The sequence below is a fragment of the Canis lupus genome, chromosome 25, assembly GCF_003254725.2.
Source record: "Canis lupus dingo isolate Sandy chromosome 25, ASM325472v2, whole genome shotgun sequence".
NCBI classification, from domain to species: domain Eukaryota; kingdom Metazoa; phylum Chordata; class Mammalia; order Carnivora; family Canidae; genus Canis; species Canis lupus.
In genome coordinates this window covers 12,002,196-12,023,724 of record NC_064267.1, presented here as the reverse complement: position 1 = coordinate 12,023,724, position 21,529 = coordinate 12,002,196, and the positions used below count along the sequence as shown (strand labels likewise).

The window sequence follows — 21,529 nt, the reverse complement described above, 5'->3', positions numbered from 1 at the left end:
CTTGAACTGCTCAGTTTATTTGGCAAAAGGAAACATGCTCATTTTTTCCCACCAGGGGACACTTCTGAAATCTTACTTAAGCAACATTGCCATTTTTTAAAAAATTTTATTTATTTATTCATAAGGGACACAGAGAGAGGCAGAGACATAGGCAGAGGAAGAAGCAGTCTCCCTCTGGGGAGCCTGATGTGGGACCTGATCCCAGGACCCCAGGATCACACCCTGAGCTGAAGGCAGACACTCAACCACTGAGCCATCCAGGCATCCCTACATTGTCAATTTTGATGCAAAGGTGTTTGTTTCATAGTTTAGCCAAACATTTTTATAGAAAGAATTCAGCATTATTTTACACATTAAAATGGCTGCTATATAATGGCATACACCTCCCACTTAGAAGTAGAGGTTTATTATGTGACAAATAGAATGCAATGACATTTTATAAAACTCATTGTCAAAATCTTTAATAAAAGCAAAAAGGTTTTGATACACTCTTTTCCTTGACGCCATTGTATCCATCTCTGTTTTATGATTAAATGAATGCTTTGGGGGGAAAAAAAAGAATACAAATAGAAAAGAAATGCATGCAACATTTAATTATATCAGAGTAGGAATGTGCTGACACAACGCAGGTGGAAGGGGAGCTCTGAGACAGTGAGCTGCCCCTTAAAAAGGACACTGACTTGCCATAAGCTGAGGGCTATACCTCCCTATGGAGGTATCTCTATATTCGGATGTGTCTTTAACTTTCTTAAAGAAAACCAAAAGGCTCCTACAGCAAGCAGAGCCTTCCTTTCCCTTCCCTTCCCCTCTTTCTCCTCTCCTCTCCTCTCCTCTCCTCTCCTCTCCTCTCCTCTCCTCTCCTCTCCTCTCCTGATGGTGATACTTCTATTCCCACTATTCTGGCTCTCCTTATGGAAGAAAATTACATTGAACTAACTGATTTAAGATATAGTAGCATTAAATTGAAAAAAAAAAAAAAGAAAGAAAAAAAAGATATAGAAGCATTATTTCCTGATATAACTATGATTCACATTAGGAAATGTGGTGTAACAGTACATACTATATATATCATTAGTGGTATTGTTGGTGGTGGTAGTGGTGGTGATGGTGGCAGCAGCAGCAGCAGAATGAAAATAGTGATTTAAGAGAAGTGCCAGCACAATTTCCGGGTACTTAATGAAATTCAAAGAACACAATCATCTTAAAAACAAGAAAAATGATAAAAATTGTTATGAATTGAAATATTCAAAAAGTAATTCAAGTACTATCAATGAAAATAAAATGGTAGATTAAGAATGTCTGGAGTGAGTGTATTTATGCTAAGTGAAATAAGTCATTCAAAGAAAGACAAATACCATCTGGTTTCACTCATATGTGGAATTTAAGAAACAAAATAGGTAAGTATAGGGGAAGGGGAAAAGAGAGAGAAGGAGGCAAACCACAGGAGACTTAACCATAAAGAACAAACTGAGGGTTGATAGAGGGAGATATGTGGGGGATGGGCTAGACAGGTGAAGAAGATTAAGGAGGGCACTTATTGTGTTGAGCACCGGGTGTAATATGTAAGTGATGAATCACTAAATTGTACTCCTGAAACCATTATTACACTGTATGTTAACTAACTAGAATTTCAATAAAAACACACACACACACACAAAAAAAAAGGAAAAAAAAGGATGTCTGAAAAGCCTCTCCTCCATAAAGCAATGAGGATTCTTGCAAATCATCAGAACCAACTATTTCTGAGCTCTGGAAATCAGTCAAAGTTCTGTAGCAATCTGGAGTGCATTTATCCAAGGAAAATGGTGGAATCTCAGTAGGAACAATATACTCAGCTTATTAAAAATGTTTAGTGTTCAATACAAAATTAAGACATATGCAAAGAAACAAGGAAGTATGGCCTGTACATAGAAAAAAAAAACCAGCAAAACTGTCCCTGTGGAAGCCTAGACATTGGCCTTAGCATACAACTTAAATCATGTATTACAAGTATGTTCAAAGAACAAACAAAATCATTCCTAAAGAAGTAAAGGACAACATAAGAATAATGTCTCACCAAATAAAAATGTCAATAAAGAAATATAAGTTATGGTAAAAAACCAAATAGAATTTCTGGAGTTTAAAAGTATAATAAATTAGATGAAGAATTCACAGCAAATCTGAATAGGCAGAAGAAAAAAAAATCCATGAGCTTGAAGAGAATGTCAACTGAAATTATCCAGCCTGAGGAATAGAAAGAAAAATAATGAAAAAAAAAAAAAAAAGAATAGAACCTCAAGGACCGTGGAGCTATCTATGAGCTGAGTTTTCGTACTCTAGTGAAATTAAGTTTGTATTAATCTAAACTAGACTGTTATAAATTAAGATTTAATTGTAATCTCTGGGGCAACCACTAAGAAAACAATTAAAAAATATATATGAACAGAAATGACAAAGGAATTAAAAGGAAATACCAGAAAATACACATTAACAAAAAGGAATAGAGCAAACAAACAAAAAAAAAATGACAAAAATAGCAAAATGGTAGACGTAAATCCTGCCTGCTCAGTAATTACAACAAATATAGACAAATTAAATACTCCAATTAAAAGTTAGTGATTGGAAGAATGGATTTAAAAAAAAAAAGATCCAACTATATGCTGTCTACAAGAGACATATTTCAGATTCAAAGAAACTGAATTCTGAATTTAATTCAAAATTAAAAGAAGAGAAAGAGATACACCATGCAAATAGTAACCTAAAGAGAGCTGTTTGAGTATACTAATTTTAGACAAAATAGACTTTGAGACAAAAATTGTTTCTAGTGACAAAGAACAATTTGTAGTGCTAAAAGGTTCAATCAATCAAGGAGCTATAACAATTATAAGCATAACTAACAACAGATCCTCAAAGTCCATGAAGCAAAAAAAATGACAGAATTAAATGAAAAATAAACAATTCAACAATAACAGTGTAGGACCTCAATACCACACTTGCAATAATGGATTGAACAACCTGTCATAAGAACAGGGAAAGAGAGACTTTAATAATACTATAAATCAACCAGACTTGACAGCTTAGAACACTCCACATATCAATAGCAGAAGCACATTCTTCTCTAGTATACATGCAGCATTTTCCAGGGCAGAGCATGTGCTAGGTCATAAAAAGAGCCTCAATTAAATTTAAAGGACTGAATTATACAGAGCATGTTCTCCAATCACAATTAATTAAAAATGGATCAAAGATTATAAAGGTCTTAGAAGAAAACAGGTGTAAATCTTTGTGACCTTGGATTAAGCAGTGATTTCTTGGCTATGACACCAAAAGCATAAGCAAACAAAGAAAACACAGCAACTGGACTTCATAAATATCAAACATTTCTGTCCTTCAAAGGGCGCAGGAAAGTGAAACAACAGACCAAAAGAAAACATTAACAAATCATAGATTTAATAAGGGTCTGGTATCCAGAATATATACAGGACGCTTACAACTTTACAAAAGATAAACAATCCGTTATAAAAATGGACTACTGATGCTGAGCATTTATTCACATGTTTATCGGACATTTAAATAATCTTCCTTGAAGAGATACCTATTCAAATTCTTTGTCTATTTAAAACTGTGGATTACTTTCCTTTTTGTTGAGTTGTAACAATTCTTTATATATTCTGGATATTCTCATCAGGTATATGATTTGCAAATATATATCTGCTTTTTACATTATACATAAGAATGCTAGTAAGAATGTTCCAAACATGAACTTCTCTCCAAGCTAAACTGTGAACTTAACAGAGCAATCTTGCTTCAGCCTACCAATACCCCTAAAGCCTTTGAAACTGTTTGATGAACTAGAAAAGTTCTCAGCCTGGAAAAAAAAAAGACTTCTTTTAAGGTTTTCTCTATATTGTAGTAGCTTTTTATAATACTGTTGAACTATAAGTTTTAAGAGGAAAACAAAAAGCATTCTGAACTTTGCCACAAACAAGGACACGAACGCTCAATTTAACAACAAAAAAAATTAACATGTACAATTACCATCAGGTTTAAATGCTAAATTGTTGGGGGTGAGGTGGCAGGGATGAGGAGTAGAGAAGGAGAGGAGGAAAGTTTTATAGTTAAAATTGCTGGGTGGAATTGCACAAAGTAATTCCAGATGTTATCTGCTTAATAGAGAACATTTCCTAAAAGTTTTATTTCTCTATTCAAAGATGAGCACTTTCCTATGTCTTTAAAAATTTATTGTTTTACTAATATATAATCAGTTAATAACTAGTAATTTCAGTTAAGAACAAATTCACCTTTTGTAAATATTTACTATTAGTGGTAAGAGAAAATATCAGCTATTCTCAAACTGAAGCAGATTTTTTTTTTAAAGATTTATTTATTTATTTTAGAGAGAGGAGAGAGCCAGTGAGCATTAGTGGGAAGGGCAGAGGGAGAGAGAGAGAATCTCAAGCAGACTCCACACTAAATGCAGAGCCCAATGTAGGACTCGATCTCAGGATGGTGAGATCATGGCCTGAGCCAAAATCAGAACTCAGATGCTTAACTAACTGAGCCACCCAGGCGCCTATAAAGCAGATTTCTTAAGAGCAGGATTTCATTCAAACAGAACAGGTAATCTTAAACTAAAAATTACACAATCTTAATGTCATATTTCTACTAATAATTAAGACATTTCCAAATCCTAAAAAGCTTACAAATGGCATGTGATAGTCATGTAGCTTTTATACAAAGAATCATTGTTACTGATGCTGAACTCCTATAAATTTTAATGAAACTTGTCAATTCCTATCAAGTGAGTGAGACTGTGTGCAAAGATGCCACAGTCAGAATAATCATATTCTGTGACTCATGGTATCACTCGGTTGCCTGTGTTGGTTTTAAAACATGCAAATGTCTGTCCTCCGCCTATCACAAAGTGAAGACCCCGTCTCCTCCTGTTGAATCTGAGTGGACTGCTTCAAACAGAGTAATAGCAGAAGGAATACTATGTGACTTCAAGGCTAGTTCATACAAAGTCAGTTTCTGCCTTATTCACTGGGACATTGAGTGCTAAGTTTTTTTTTTTTTTTTTTCCCCAAGGAAAGTTTTAAATATCCTGAGGCTGCCATGCTGGAGAGGCCACCTGTAGGCTCTCTGAGCTGAGCTGCTGCCTCTGGTTATCTCCATCAGGGTGCTGAGCATGTGAATGAAGAAGCCATCTTGGAAGTTCCAAACGCTGCAGTCCCTAGCTTTCAGTTCTTCCCAGCTGTGGCCCAGATAACACATAACACAGACAAGTCATCCCTGCTGTGCCCTGTCTGAACTGACTCACAGTATCCATGAGCAGAATCAAATGCTTGTTTCATGTCACTATATTTGAGATGGTTAGTTTCTCAGCAACCGATAACCAAAACACAGATTAACAATTTAATTGAACAAATATCAGCTGAGTGTCAGTTTTGGGCAAGGGGATTTGAAGACTAAGAAAGACATGGTGCTAGGCTTAAAGCAATTTTACAACTCAGCATTAGATTCTAACTTGCTCTCAGCTTGCAGAGACTACTTAACATTGACATTTTTAACTGAGAAACTAGAAAAAGGTCAGGCTGTTCCACACATTAACTGTTCCAATAGGATATAAAATTTTTATTTTATAATTTGTCTATTTTCCATAATTAATAATCACAGCTGTTTATATCAAGCAAGTCACCTACCTTTTCAAATCATTCACCTTTTTCAATTATCGTTCACTATACAGGCCTAAGACGCTTTGGAAATGATTAAATGAGTAGTTCAAATATTAACAAGCTTATGTGGAAAATGGAACTTACAACTGGATGATTGCTTAGCCTTTATCAACCTACAAATGAAGAGACAGTCTGCCATTCTCAAGTTTTTACATCAGCGACATAAACTGCTGATCCAAAATACTGATACTTTAACTACATATTGAAGTCTTGTTGGCATTTTAGGTAAGTGAATATTCCTAAAAATGTATGCAATGTTTACCTCACTGCTCTCAAAATAACTGGTAACTGAACTGAGACTTTGTTCAGTTCTTCTAACATCCTATAACTGATGTTCATAAGAGAGTCACAAAAGAAACCTATCCCCTAAAAAGAATAGCTCAATAGAGATAAATTAAATGAGCCTAAAATATTCCTTAACTGCAGCCATAAGTAGACCCCACCCAGAATATCATATTCAAAAGTTTGGCGTCAATTGCACAAGGTCTCTGCTGTCAGGTTCAGATCCTACACCTGCCGGTGACTGAGGACACACAGAAATCTAAGGCTACATGCTCTTTCAAAAGTTTCTGTATCTACCCTCCACTTCTTAGCTCTTATTAGACAATATAGCTTAGATTTAAAACAATTTTTCCATAAATCTTCATGGTCCTGATACTGTAATAACATCTTGTTCTTTCTCATATATCTTAATGATTTCTAATGAGTATCCTCATTTCATAACACTGATGTTTAGGAACAGAAGGAGCACGTATGTATCCTCATGTCTATAGGAAACTTACTACCACATAATGGTAGGAAACAAACAGGATTTCACCTGTGATAAAGTCAGCATGGTATATCAGAATGGTAAATAAGAACACTAGAGCTGAGTGAAGTCAGTCAGTCGGAGAAGGACAAACATTATATGTTCTCATTCATTTGGGGAATATAAATAATAGTGAAAGGGAATATAAGGGAAGGGAGAAGAAATGTGTGGGAAATATCAGAAAGGGAGACAGAACGTAAAGACTGCTAACTCTGGGAAACGAACTAGGGGTGGTAGAAGGGGAGGAGGGCGGGGGGTGGGAGTGAATGGGTGACGGGCACTGGGGGTTATTCTGTATGTTAGTAAATTGAACACCAATAAAAAATAAATTAAAAAAAAAAAAAGAACACTAGAGGTTTAGGCCTAACTATACCATTAACTAGCTCTAAATCTAGTTCTGGTTCAGTCTAACACAGATTCTTTAAAAGATCCTAACAAATAAAATCATCTACCCTCATTTCCATGTTGCAACAAAATTACTGTTTTGTACCCTCTGCATACCCCAGAGAGTTGATGTACTACAGTAATTTTAACCCTTCTCTACTGTTAGATTGAACTATGTACACTGCTGCAGTGAACACAACTTTAAACATAATTTTTCCTTCTTTTAGATTATTTCCATAGGATAGTAAGCTACATAAAGCAGTATTTACATTCACAGTTTTTGAAACAAATTTCCAAACAGCCTTGGACAAAGTCTGTCACTATACATCCTGCTACCCATGTGAATGTAACAGCTCCATATTATACCAGCAAAGATATTAATAGGTACTTCATTTTAGTTTTTGTATCCATGTTTTTGATAAATTATAATTTAAATACCGTTCCACACAATTTATTTATTCTCTCTTATATTTGATTTGTTATTTACTTATTGATGCCTTGGTACTGTTTTTGTAAGCTTCTGTTTATTCATGAGAGATACAGAGAGAGAGAGGCAGAAACACAGGTGCAGGGAGAAGCACGCTCCCTATAAGGAACCCGATGTGGGACTTGATCCTGGACCCTGGGATCACACCCTGAGCCGAAGGCAGACATCCAACCACTGAGCCACCCAGGTGTCCCATGTCTTGGCACTCTTTATGAAGTTTTTGTTTGCTTGACCAACCTTTTTATAAAACCTAGACTTATCACTTCTCTTCCCTTAATATTTTTTGCTTACCTGTTTTTAAGATGTGCCTCCAGATCACAGCGTTGCATTACATCTTGGCACACTGAAGAAAACGGACATAACACTAATAACTTGTCCAGAAGCTTATGAACTAGAATACTAGACTTCTTACACAACTTAAAGTGGAGTCTTTTCCGGTCCAATGGACAAAAATCCTTCTCCTGTAAGAAGTTTCTGAGGCACTTGCAGCAGAACGTGTGTCCACAGGGAGTGTCTAGTGGCTGCAACAGAGGCTGAAGGCAAATATGGCAGACCAGGTCATCATCTACCTCATTCTGGTAATTGTACAAGTGGTTCTCTCTTGTCCAGTGTTGCTGGCCACATTCGAAACACAGAGGATTGAAGGAGGAGGAGGAGGTCTGCTCCACAGACACCATCTCATCACTTGTTGTTCCCATTTTTAATCAACCAAAGCAGTTTCTAGTATCTTCATATGTTATGCTTACACTTCAGGTGTAGTTTCCTTTAATGGACAGTGATGTATTTGACTAAAACCAATGTTTTTCTAGATAAGCAAAACAAACCAAAAATGCAATTAATATCAATCAAGAGAGGCTAAAAGTTATTAATACAGTATTACTAGTTAACTTCTCTTTTAGTAAAAAAATAAAATAAAATTTAGATCAGGTGATAAATTAGTCATAAAAACTGTACAAATTAATTAATTAATTTGCTAGCTGGCTAAGCTACTTGGCTACTTTGCCAAGTTCTCTATAAAAAAAAGAACTTTTGATTAAAAGCAAAGATGTCACATATGGTGTTACATAAGAAAGAATCAATCTGTTTTACTGCCTGAAATCCTCCAATACTTCACTGCTCAATGGTGGTTTTCAAAGCCAATTAATCTACATAATATGCTAATAATGCAAATTGAGGTATATTATGCAATACATTTGCATCTGTCATCCCACTCAGGGTTCTCTGCTTCTGATTTAATGCATTACAGTGCTATACCAGAGACTCTGTCTTTGAAATGTTGTCTCAAGGATAATTCAATGTCTATTTAAAAAATGACCTCTCCCCTGCACAATGTTTGGAAAAAATGGATTTTAAAATATGTATGATTTAGATATTCTCTATATAGTATAGATTATAGGAAGATAAAACTACATAGCATATATAAATAACATCTGTGCAAATTCCATAAAGTGCAATATTATTTTATACCATTAAAGGAAAAAGCCCACTGTAATTCAATTAAATTGATGTGTTATAAATCACAATTCCACCCCATATTATTCCACACTTTGATTTGTTCTTGCTTACTTGAAGCAGCAATTGTGTGCAATTTGTGTGTGTGTTTGTCTGTCAGCTCTCCAACCATAAGACCCTCAAAACAGCCTCTCCAGTTTAGCACAAGGCTAGTAAGGAATGCTCCCCTGGGCCCCCCAGGGGTACCAGGGGGTTAAAAATCAACTCCAAGGCAGCAGCTATCTATATTCACTCTCCTGTAAATATTAACAGTCTCTAGTATGTGCTAAACATTGATCAAGGAGACAGGAGAGGTAGTAAATGGACAGTAAAGAAAACCCATTAAAATTCAATGTACTCTAAGAAAGCAATATGCAGGATGCTATTATGTGAATACAGAGAAAGATGAGAACTGGCATCTAACTTGAATTTGGCTTTATAGTGGCAAAGGCTTTCAAAAGGGGAAAAACATTGACTGCTGAGTTGTGACATGACATGTCAGCCAGAGGGGACCAGACAAGGGCCCCTCTGCCCAGTCTCAGCGGCTTCACATGGCACACTCAGGGAGTATGCAGCAGGTCAAAATATCCAAGGCACAACGTCCTCATCAATTGCCGTTTGATGAGGCAATCATCAAACTTGGGTCTCCCTGCCACAAGAATGGAGAGGGTAGGACACCATGTTAATGCTATCAACATTTGTTTCTTTTTTAAAAAATATTTTATTTAAATTCGATTTGCCAACATATAACACCCAGTGTTCATCCCATCAAGTGCCCTCCTTAGTGCACGTCACCCAGTTACCCCATCCCTCCACTGTCCTCCCCTTCTGCAACCCTTTGTTTGTTTCCCAGATTAGCAGTCTCTCATGGTTTGTCTTCCTCTGTATTTTCCCCCACTCAGTTTCCTTCCTTTCCCTTATCCAATGAGAATATTCTTCTCTCATCACACAGATGTATTTATTCTTTTATTTATTTGGGAGTATTTGTTAGAAAAACAATATTAACATTTTAACAAAGTTAACAAGAACTGCCATAAATTATGAGCAGGATGGGGCAGGATTCAGATGGGATAGCTGACCTTTGGATAAACGGTTTTTAAAAACTACTTAAAAGAACAACAGCAGCGGCCCACAGTCTAAACTCCTATCAGTACCAAAATTAAGAGAGCAAACGCTTCTTGTATTTTGTAAGTCATGACGCTTGTTCTTTACCCCTGGGCATCATAACTTTTTAAACGTCAGTGCACAGTATGAGATTAAGGAGAGAAACATCATTTATCCCAGAGAGACAGACTAACGTACTTTAATACAGAATGTCAATAGACTCTTATTCCCTACTCAATTAGCAAGAAAACTCACATATCCTTTGCTCTTCTTTCTGTTTATTCTAATTTTTCTTTTCTTCAAGAAAAATGCTGCAATTCTAGCCTCCCACATAATGACTAAGAAAGCATTTCTCTTAAGACTATTATGTTTTTAGCTATTTTTTAAATCTCTAAATAACTTTTAGTTATTTTCATTTTATCACAAAGTCTTTTCATGAGGAAAAATAACATGTTCCCATTTAAAATACCAAATAACAACTGCATTATCTTCCACCCCCAAAATACCTCTCTTACCATGAAACAAACATCAAGTGAAGAATTATCATGTGCAGATCACTAGCATGTGCATTTAAATACTGATTAAAGTATAGCTTAAGTAGTTAAAAGCACATACCCTGGAGCCAGTCTGTGAGGGTTCAAATACTTGCTGCATCACTTACTAGCTTTGTGACCTTACTAAATGTCTCTGTGTCTGTTTCCTTCTCATATGTAAAATGGGGTAATAATAGTGTCTGTTTCAAAGGGTTGATATAAAGAATAAATGAATGTGTGTATAAAATAGTGCTTGGCACATAATAGGTGCTATTATAAGTATTAGCTATTATTATTATTATTAAAGATAAAGAAACAAAAGTTCAGACAGATGTTATGATTTGCACAAAGCCAAACAACTTATAATTACTTGGTAAGAGATAAGGAAGATAAATCTAGTTCTTTCTTGCTTCAAAATAACCCAGTAGTAAATTAAGTAATCATAAGAAAGAGGAGAGGTATTTCATGAAAGCCTTAGTTGTATGAATTTTGTAAGGACCAAAGGCAACCCGATCCTGTCTCTCCAACCCCTAATCCCGTCCTCTCTATTCCCAACCCAGGCAAATTATTTCATTCCTTCTTGGTGTGCAAGTCTACTGCAACACCTTACTATTTCTCATACTAAACTGTGAGCTTCTTAAGAGCTGGACCTCCCACAGAGAAGCTTAGTAAGTGCTGAATGACTGCATGGGTGACGATTTACTTGGGCACTCTTACTACTACATACAGGTGGTCAGAAGTACATTTATGCTTGTAAGAGGATATGTCCATGTTTATATATAATTTTGATTTCAGATATTCTTATGACCACAATCTGAAATATTAAAATACAAGTTAAATAATATTCTTAAATATTTTTCATAATATAAAGATAAAATGTAGTATATAATGTGTATCTTCACAAGCTACATTATCTGTTTAGCTAATATTCCAGGAATAGTAAAGAGATGGAAGCTATTAAATTGGCTAAGAACATTATAACATATTTTGTTGCTTTTTATTTATTTTTAGATTTTATTTATTCACTTGAGAGGGAGAGAAAGCAAGTAAGCACAAATTGGGCGGGGGGGGCGGGGGTGTTGGGGGAGGAGAGAGGCAAAGGGAGAGACGCAGACTCCCTGCCGAGCAGGAAGCCTGTCACAGGGCTGGATCCCAAGGACCCAGAAATCATGACCTGATGCTTAACCATCTGAGCCACCCAGGTGCCCCTTACAACACATTTTATGTAATATCTTGAAAAACAGCCCATTCAATGGAAAAGGAGTAAGAAGACACTGTTTTCTACCTACCTGTAGTTATGAGTCACAGGCTTGCTCTTCCTGGTTTACGAGACAAGAATATCCTGGTGTTCATAGAGACTCTCAGGAAGAGCTATGTTTTTTCATAGTTAATTTGCAAACTCCAAAACTACATATTATTTAGATCATTTCTCTTGAGGTTTTTTTTTTTTTTTTTTTTAAGATTTATTTATTTTAGAGAGAGAGTGCACATGCAAGCAAACAGAGGGAGGAGCAGAGAGACAGGGTGAGAGACTCTGAATCTCAAGCAGACTTCCCTGCTGAATGTAGAGCCTGACTAGGGGTTCAATCTCACCACCCTAGATCATAACCTGAGCCCAAACCAAGTTGACTGCTTAACCAACTGTGCCACTCAAGCACCCCTCTTCAGGCTGCTTTTAATTCAGACTGAAAGAGTCCTCATGGTTCCTAACACTGGAGATCCAGCCCAGGAAAAAAAGACCATGAGCTAAGGATTCCCACAAAAGTATGGTTAGATGGGAAACCCCTAAGATTCCTTTGATTCATCAACACCAGGTCTCAGGCTACTTTCTCCTCACATGTCCTCCTAGGAAATTCCTACTCAAACTCTACTTGCTCTGTAGAACCCATCAGCCTCCCTCCTGCTCTTGGATACATCTCTCTTCCTAATGCTCTTGCTGCTCTTTACACATACCTTCCTCTCAGCAATTACTACATGTGCCTTCTTGCTTATCTGTCTTCTCAGCTCTTTGAGGTTAAAGATAGCATCTTCTTTATTTTTTAGTATTCCTTGTTCTTGGCAGATATTATGCACTAAAAATTTTTTTGTTCTCAGGCTCATATTTGAGCCTGAAATGTTTTAAGTGTCCTGAAATGTATAACATCACTATATAAACATATAGGAGAAAACCTTACAATTTATGGCACTGCAAAGCAGTTAATATATTGGAACCTGCTCTATGATTACGAAAAGTAAGACATAACTTCCTCTAGTCTTCAAAAGTCTGAGAATTTAAAAAGTTATTTTTTTACTTGTTGATATCAATACAAGAAAACTCTCTTATTGCATATGTCACACATCAGCTATGGATAGTGCCTTCGTATACAGAAGTAGATGTCAAACTTTTACACCTAAGGATCCTTTTATCCACTGTGGACAAGTCTGGCAGTTTCTTAAAAAATTAACAAGCAACTACCATAAAATTCAGGTACTGCACTCCTGGATATATATTCCAGAGAAGTGAAAACTTATGTCACACTAAATGTGTACAGCTTTATTTGCAATGACCCCAAACTAGAAACAACCCAGATGTTTTTCAACAACTGAATGGATAAACAAACCATGGTATATCTGTACTAGAGTAGAACTTAGCAATAAAGAATGAATGATTGGGTGCCTGGGTGGCTCAAGTCATGATCCTTGGGTCCTGGGATTGCGCCCCACATCAGGCTCCCTGCTCAGCGGGGAGCCTGCTCCTAACTCCTGCCTGTGCTCTCTTTTTCTCTCTCAAATAAAAAAGAAAGTCTTAAAAAAAAAAAAGAATGATTATTGCACACAACAACCTGGATGAATCTCCAGAGAATTATGCTCAGTAAAAAAAAGCCAATCCTAAAAGGCTACATACTACACTATTCCATTTAGAAAACATTCTTGAAATGACAATGTAATTGATTAAAATGTTTACATATTCATTTGTTAGTAAAACAATAAACCCATCACATGCCAAGGGTTTTATGAAAAATTACATTTCTTTTTCCAAAATAAAAAATACAGTGAGATGAGGCCATTGTTTTACATCTTTGAAAACCTGGAGTTTCAGATCTTTCTGTTTTCAATCTTGTGAGATCACATGTATTCTCTGGAAACTCCACTGGGCACTCATGAGAGAGTGGCAATGAGAAGGCAGATAATGTCTTAGGATTACTGGGGAAACAGTTTTGACTGTGTGGTCCCAATAGAAGAGAATAAAGGAAGCTGGGTCACACTTTAGAACAACTGATAGAGAGCACTGAAGGGTTCTCATATCCCTTTTCACAAGAAGTACCAGTCAATAACCAGAACTACTTTTAAAAAAGACAAAAATTGAAAAAGGTAAAATGTTGAGATGAGCTATACTGGAGGAGTCTGTCTTTCCTGGAATAAAGTTCTTTCCTCAGAGTCTTTTCCTACTGGAAGAAATATGTCCGGGTATTTATGAGCTGTATAGAAATACTTAGCATGCTAGATGACAGTCTTATATAAATTCTATTCTTTTTTTTTTTAATTTTTTTTTTTAATTTTTATTTATTTATGATAGTCACAGAGAGAGAAAGAGAGGCAGAGACACAGGCAGAGAGAAGCAGGCTCCATGCACCGGGAGCCCGACGTGGGAATCGATCCTGGGTCTCCAGGATCACGCCCTAGGCCAAAGGCAGGCGCCAAACCGCTGCGCCACCCAGGGATCCCTATAAATTCTATTCTTAATCAAAACTTATTTCCTATTGCATGTCACTAAGAAAACTACCGAAGAGCAGTTTCCAACAATTCCACATACATAATTCTCTCATTTTTCTACATAAAACTGTAATTCAGCACACTTAGCTATTTGTCTATCCCTTCTTATGGTGTTTGAAAACGCATTTTAAAATTCTTAAGCTGCTACTTGTAGTAACATGTATTATATTTCATAATCTAGAAAATTAGTAAGCTAAGCAAAAAATGCTAGAAGCTATGAAACTTAGGCTCTAAGCTCTAGCCAGCTGGGTAACTAGGTCACTATACAATTAATCCTTTCATTCATCAAATGCTTATCCAATGTCTACTATATGCTAGTATATCATATATATTCTCTTTGGCTTCCTGTGTATAAACTATCAGTTTGCCTAAATACTATTTGATCTCTCTCTCTTACATACACATAGTTAAATGTAGCTCTAAAATTCTTATGATTCTGTCTTTTTATAGATAATACTCAGTGTGATATGTCATATTTACCTGTTGGTCTCAACATTTGTTATTGTTTTTGATTAACTTTGAGATATTAAATATTCTATAAAATGGAAGTTAAATTTTGGTGAGCAGAGAAATAACCAATCTGAAATGTCCTCCTAATTTTGAACCACTAAGCTACGATTAAAAACTTTTTTAAATGCAAAAGGATAAAGGCCAAAAACCAAACTGCATTACCTTCCCATGTCTTATAGATTCAGATAGTGATACAAAGCTGTATTTTTAGAAGTCATACTAAATTATATTACCTTAGAGTAATTTAAAAATAGAATTGATAAAAAACTATTTCAAAAAAGAAACATACCATATGGAATGCTAAACATGTCTAGACAGCTAAGTATCCAGACAAGCCTCTGCCAATAATTAAAGACCTCTGTGCAAGAACTTTATTCCAGGAAAGACAGGCTCCAGCAGCACGTGGGCTCTTCCCAACAGCACTCCTCATCAGCTAGCTGAGTTGGGGCAATTTTTAATGTCTCAGAGTGTGTCACAAATTCTAAGTGTTACATACACCTAAAGGAGGCAGGGTGGGTGGTGAGAGGGAAATACAGTTTTCATTGGTTCGGTTTTATTGCAGATGTTTACCTGCTGGATAGTATTTAAATGCTTTTATTACATTCAAAGGCAAGGGTTCTGATTTTAATAAATTAAGTCATCTGTTTTCTCCTAAAGGATGAAAACTTCCAAACATTTAACTTCTTGCACAGTGCAAACAGAAAACATTTGTTCTCAAGTGATTGATAAACTCTTAATTTTAAGACCTTTTCAGAAATCTCTAGTTTCAATGATTGTGAGTCACAATTCCTCCACTAACTCTCAATTAGCCAAGGGAGTGAAAAGCATCGAAAGAGCCCCTGGAGTTAGTGGTTGTAGAGTTTGAGACCTGGGTTCAAAATTTGGCCCTGCTACTTACTAACAATGGTGACACCGTGATGTGCACGGCACCTAAACACCTACAAGTCTCAACTTTCTTGCGTGTAAAATAGCAATGGTTTCTTTCTTACAGAGGATTACTGTGAAGCTAAAATCATTACACAGCTGGAAGGAAAAAGAGAGTACAACAGGGAAGTCAGTACTGGCAGAAAGGCAGCTTTTTAAGTGGGGTGAACGGGAAAACACTCACTGTGAAAGGGCACTTCAGTGAAAACCAAAAGTAAGTAACTAGGAAGCCACACAGGTATCTGGCATAAAAATGTTTGTTACAAACAAGGACAATAAGTATAAAGGCCCAGGGGAGAGAAGGTACCTGGTGCATTCACTAAACAGAGAAGAGGCCAGTGTGGAAGAAATGAAAACGCAGAGAAAAAAGAACAGGTCACTGTGGCTAACTAAATCTTGCAGGGCTTTAGAAATTTGGCTTTTACTCTGAAGGTACTTCACAGGATCACTGTGGCTGCTGAGCTGAGAACACGGTGAAGGGGCCAAAGGCAGAAGCAATTAGGAGCCTACTGTAATAGGCTAAGCAAGAGAAGACAGTTGAAAAGAACCAGGTGGATGTGGCTGAGATCACAAGAGGAGATTCAATTCTGGATGTATTTTGAAGACAAACCAATATGATCCGCTGCTGAGGAAAATGTGTGCATGGGCTGATGGGAGCAGGGGGTGGGTGGAAGTCATGGATGACACATGGTTTCTGGTTTAAACTGGAAAAATAGAATTAACATAACTGAGATGTAAAAATCTATCAGAGAGTAGGTTTAATGGCTCTGCTCAAGTTTGGACATCTTATGGTCAAAATGGTTTATCAGATTTCCAAGTGAGACTCTGAGCAGACAGCTACATATCCCATCTCAGTTTAAGGGACAGGACTGAACTAGTGGTATACATTTAAGAAGCATCAGTATGTAGAAAGGAAAAATCACCAAAGGAAAGTGGATAAGTGTAAGCAGAAGAGTGGTCAGGGGACCAAGCCTTGGGACAGTCCAACATTTATTACAAAGTCTGTGTGAGATAAGGAGGAAGCAAGCTGAGGTGGAATAGACACCGTGGTAGGAAGAAAATTAGGAGTACAGTGTGCAGAAACCAAATAAAGTGCTTCAAGAAGGAGGGACAAACTGACTGTCAAATCCTGTAGGCAAGTAAAATAAGATTAGGACTGAGAAATAAGCCTTGGATTCAGCAACATGGAATTCACCAGTGACCTTGATACAGAGTTTTGGTGAAATGAGAGCAAAGCTTCCTGGAAAGAGTTCAAGAGAGAACTGAAAAAGAGGCATTATAGCACAGACAATTCTTCTGAGAAATTATGCCATATGGAAAAGGTCTTGAATTCTGGGAGAAGTAAGACCATCAGAGGTGATAGCACCCCACCCCTTTAACAAAACACTTTTTACCTCCGTGTGTATGTATAAGTTTATTATTGTATTTATATGCATCCTTAATTCTTTTCTTCTTCCAACAAATATCCCCCTTCCCCATATGAAGGTGAGTCCCCTCCCCGACCTGGGCTCAGTGTCCCATACCTTTTGGCAACCTCTGTCATGTTCCTCATATTTCTTCAACCTCTCTTTCCGCTCCACATGAAGTTCATGTCTTGACAGCTTTAAAAATGAAAACAAAAGATTTGTCTGCAATTATTACCCTTTCCCCCTTATTTCTGAAATATAAGATCATAGGTGTAGTCTCCAATTCCTTACCCAAAGGGCTTCCATGTTCATCAGCCCCAGGTTGGTTCTGTCATGGCCAGAAGTATCTAACTGCTAAATCTCATGGCCACTTCTCAGTTCCAGCTGGTTTTACTTCCCTGCCCTTAACTAATTTCTCTCCTTAAAACTCCTTGCTCCCTGGACTTAAATTATACCCACTCTGGTTCTCATCCTACTTACTATCAAAATGCCCTCCAAAATGATGAACAAAATTCTGACTCCTACAAGCAATGGGTACACATGCTAACTTCTCCCAGGTTCTAATCCTGGTTAATTTTATTCTTTTTAACATTTATAAACCTGACCACTGAAAACACAAGTGTAATACTAAATTTTTCCTTTAATTTGCATCTGACTCTAACTTTATATGATTACTATCCTTATGTCTTTTATGAGTGCCTCTATATCCTTGGCTCATTTTTTTTTCCTTTGAATTGCAGCATTTTTCTTGACATGAGCTTAATATATTAAGTATGAAAGATCTTTATCAGATTGTAATTTTTCGCCAGGCATCCTGTGTACCTGTGTGTCCACCAACATAAAGAAGTTGTCCATTTTCATGTAATTGAATACATTCATTTGTCCCTTCAAAAATTCTTCCACTACTCTGCTCTTCTATAACAAGATGATAAAGATGTGCGCCTCTATTTTCTTTATTTGTATAGTTTTTAATACAATAATTATGACATTGTTCTGGTCAGTATGTAATATGAGAAAACATCTACCTTTTTCTCCCAATAGTTATTAGATAATTGTCCCAGTTCCCATATATCTGACTCATACTTACATTCAAAAACCATGTCATTATTTCCCTCTAAATGATCCTATTACAGCACTTCCTAATGGCACTTCTAGACTCCCAGCACCCTGTAACTAGAACCAGAGAATCCTGTTTCTTTCTCACTCTCTGCCTTATATTCAACACCCAGTCACCAAGTTCCCACCGACTCCCCCTCCAGAACATGTTGCTTGTGTGTCCTCTAACCTCCATCTCACCACTGCTCCCAAATTAGGCTGCAGTTATTTGTAGCACCTATTCTTTTAGCCATCACTCAAAAGGGTTTCCCATTATGCTCTTCCTTTCCTAGCTACCCTGTACAACACTAGCATCTTCAGAACAGTGGTATTATTTTCTTCACATTCTTCTGCAGTCCCCAATTGCTTTTACGAAAGGAAAGCCAAATTCTTCAGCCTGGCACTTAAACCTTCCAGATCTGGCTCCTTTAGTTTCATTTCCTGACACAATTCTACACATTCCACCCTTTGGCTATGCCAACCTACTTACAACTTCCTGACCTCAGCATGCTATTCCCTTTGCTTGGAATATCATCTCCAACCTTGATCTGCAGATCCCCTGTCCATATAAAGGCCAGCTCAAGTGAACTCTCTGCCACAAAGCTGTTTCTCATCTGCCCCCCCAAAATCACTCGTTCTGTCCCTTGAGCCACCATTTTATTATTATTTCATTATGCCCTTCACTGCTGTAGTTGAGAAATCACTCGCTTGGATGTCTTCCCTACTGGGCATCCCTTAAAAGCCAGGTAGCATGTCTTACATTCAGAGGCCCAGCATCTTGTAGCATGCCTGAGACAGCACGTGGTTAATAACAATCTCTAGACTGAGAGAGAAAATGAATGAACAAATGAGTCCTCTGCTTTCACCTGCCTCACCAAATCTGGATTCTAGCTCTCTGGATTCTTTTTATTCCTGCTGCCTCTGTTCTAAATCAGGTTCCTGTTACTCCTTGATTACCTGTCTCTCGTTTCACCTCACCATCACAAAAGATGATGTCATGATAAACAACTATGATTCTACCATTTCCCTCCAGGAAAAAAAAAAATCTGTTTATAGAAGAAAGACCTGGTATCTTTACAGGTTATGTCTGATTCTTATTCCTACCCCAAGCCTCCAGACCCTGTGTTCTAGCCAGATGCTGCTTCAAACCACTCATTGAAGACAGACCTCATTCCACTAGGTTTCCAGGGACTGCTGGTTTATCACTCTCCTCTGACAGTATCTTCCTGGGTCTCTCCTCCCTTTTTCTCCCTTACTTCCCCCTCTTCTCACCTACTCTGTCTCTCTGTACCCTCAACATCACACTCCCATCACTCTTCCCAGCAATTTCCTACATCTCTTCCCTGTTACATACTTCCTTATCTTCTTAAATAGAAAATACTAACCATACATTTTTATCCAAGGATTATTATTCTATATTCATGATTCTTCCACATAAAAGTATTACAATTGAGTCAACTTATCAGTTTTTCTGCCATCTCCCTTAATGCTTGTCATCTGTTTCTCTCTTTCACACACACACACACACACACACACACACACACACACACACTTATAGTTTGTTGTTGCTAATCTGCTCTAGCCTGGGCATTTACATACCCAAATTTATTAGGAACTTGGAACCAGGAGCCAGGCTTAGTGAGGCTTGGAAAAACTCAAGTGAAGCAAACTGGACACAAATAGTTATGGTGCTCATTAGTCTTTTTCACGTCTGATATTTCACCATTCAAGGTGGCTTTCTAAATTCTAAATGAGCATACTTGACGGGAGTAAAAGGTGCTCAGATTGGTCAGGGATTCTAGCCAATCTCAAGAGTGACCCAGCACAGTTAAGTTACCAGAGCTGCATTATAATTCTGCCAGTGTAAAAACTCAACTGGATTTGTTTACTCAAGAATGGTTGGTTCCAGTGAACTAAATCACTCTATCCAAACATGTAAGTGGGTCATTCAGAAACCAAAATGCCATCTTAAGGTATCATATAAAATATAACTGCCAAACTGATCAGGTGTAAGGGAGCAGATTTTCATTTGTTTAGGGAGTCTCTCACTCCGGATTTTATATACATGTACATATATCTTCTCTGGACTACATATATATATACACACACATATATATATACATACATACATACATATATATATATATGTATAGCCTTTGATGGTGTTTGCCACAATGCCATCACAATGCATCCCCACAACTTATCTTTATAACATTTTACACTTTACAAATTTACAGGTTTTACCTATAAATTTTACCTAAGAGGGGTGCCTGGGTGGCACAGTTGGTTAAGTGTTGGGTTCTCAGTTTCGGCTCAGGTTGTGATCTTAGGGTTCTGAGTTCAAGCTCTCTGTGGGGCTCCATGCTCAGCAGGGAGTCTGCTTGATACTCTCCCTCTCTCTCCCTCTGCCCTTCCCCTTACTTACACACCTTCTCTCAAATAAATTTTTTAAAAATGTTTTTTACCTATGAGATTTGCCATTTTCAGATACAATTTATGGAGAGGAATTATGGGGAAATGAAAAAAATCAAATCATAAATCATACTATAGAACAGGGTTACTTCTGGAACATTTTTTGTAGAACACCTATTCTTAAATATGGGATGTAGATACTTGCTCAATTTCTCAAAGACTGACAGTTCTTGAACTTGTTCTTAAATATTGTGATTTTTTGTCCTGTAGGATAAAGCCTATAATGAATGGTTCCTATATCCAAGTCCTAAGTAACACACCCACAGACACCTAATGGTCTTGTAGAAAAAAAAAAACCTCTAGAAAATTTAGAATTATGTATGTACACACACACACACACACACTCCTATCTGACATAGTCATTTTCTACTTCAATGTTTTATATTGTTGCTTCTTTCTTCAAATTTATTTGACAGTGGAGTTAGAATTTTTTACTTTAAAATATCTGTTGTTTAGTAGTCCAATACGAGAACTTACTCTGTTTCTTTTTTTTTTTTTAAGATTTTATTTATTCATGAGAGACACAGAGAGAGAAGTAGAGACACAGGTAGAGGGAGAAGCAGGCTCCATGCAGGAAGTCTGATGTGCGACTCGATCCCAGGACCGCAGGATCACGCCCTGAGCCGAAGGCAGATGCTCAACCACTGAGCCACCCAGGTGTCCCATGACTGTGTCCTTTTATCTATATTTTTACAGTGGTTGGAGAAGTACAGTAATACACATGAAAAGTGTTGTGTTGTGATATATGTATTATATATATGTGGGAGTGAAATGCACGATATATAAAATATTATTTAATCATATAACAACTTGTAGTCAGGCTTAATAAAATTATATTAAGGATAGGT

At 37.0% G+C, this 21,529-nt stretch overlaps 1 protein-coding gene across 7 annotated transcripts in view; it reads right to left on the bottom strand.

The window, feature by feature from the left end:
* Positions 1–21,529, bottom strand: part of LNX2 (ligand of numb-protein X 2) — a 76,553-nt gene that overhangs the window by 29,053 nt on the left and 25,971 nt on the right. For 5 of the 7 annotated variants that reach the window (XM_025462632.3, XM_035717666.2, XM_049100975.1 and 2 more), the window contains 2 exons: positions 17,232–17,309; positions 7,685–8,198 (listed from right to left, as the gene is read on the bottom strand). In XM_025462632.3, coding sequence (XP_025318417.1) covers positions 7,685–8,091 — 407 coding nt within the window. In that variant the 5' untranslated portion in view covers positions 8,092–8,198; positions 17,232–17,309. The remainder of the gene's footprint in view (positions 1–7,684; positions 8,199–17,231; positions 17,310–21,529) is intronic. The other 2 variants (XM_025462633.3, XM_049100977.1) reach the window with 1 other exon arrangement.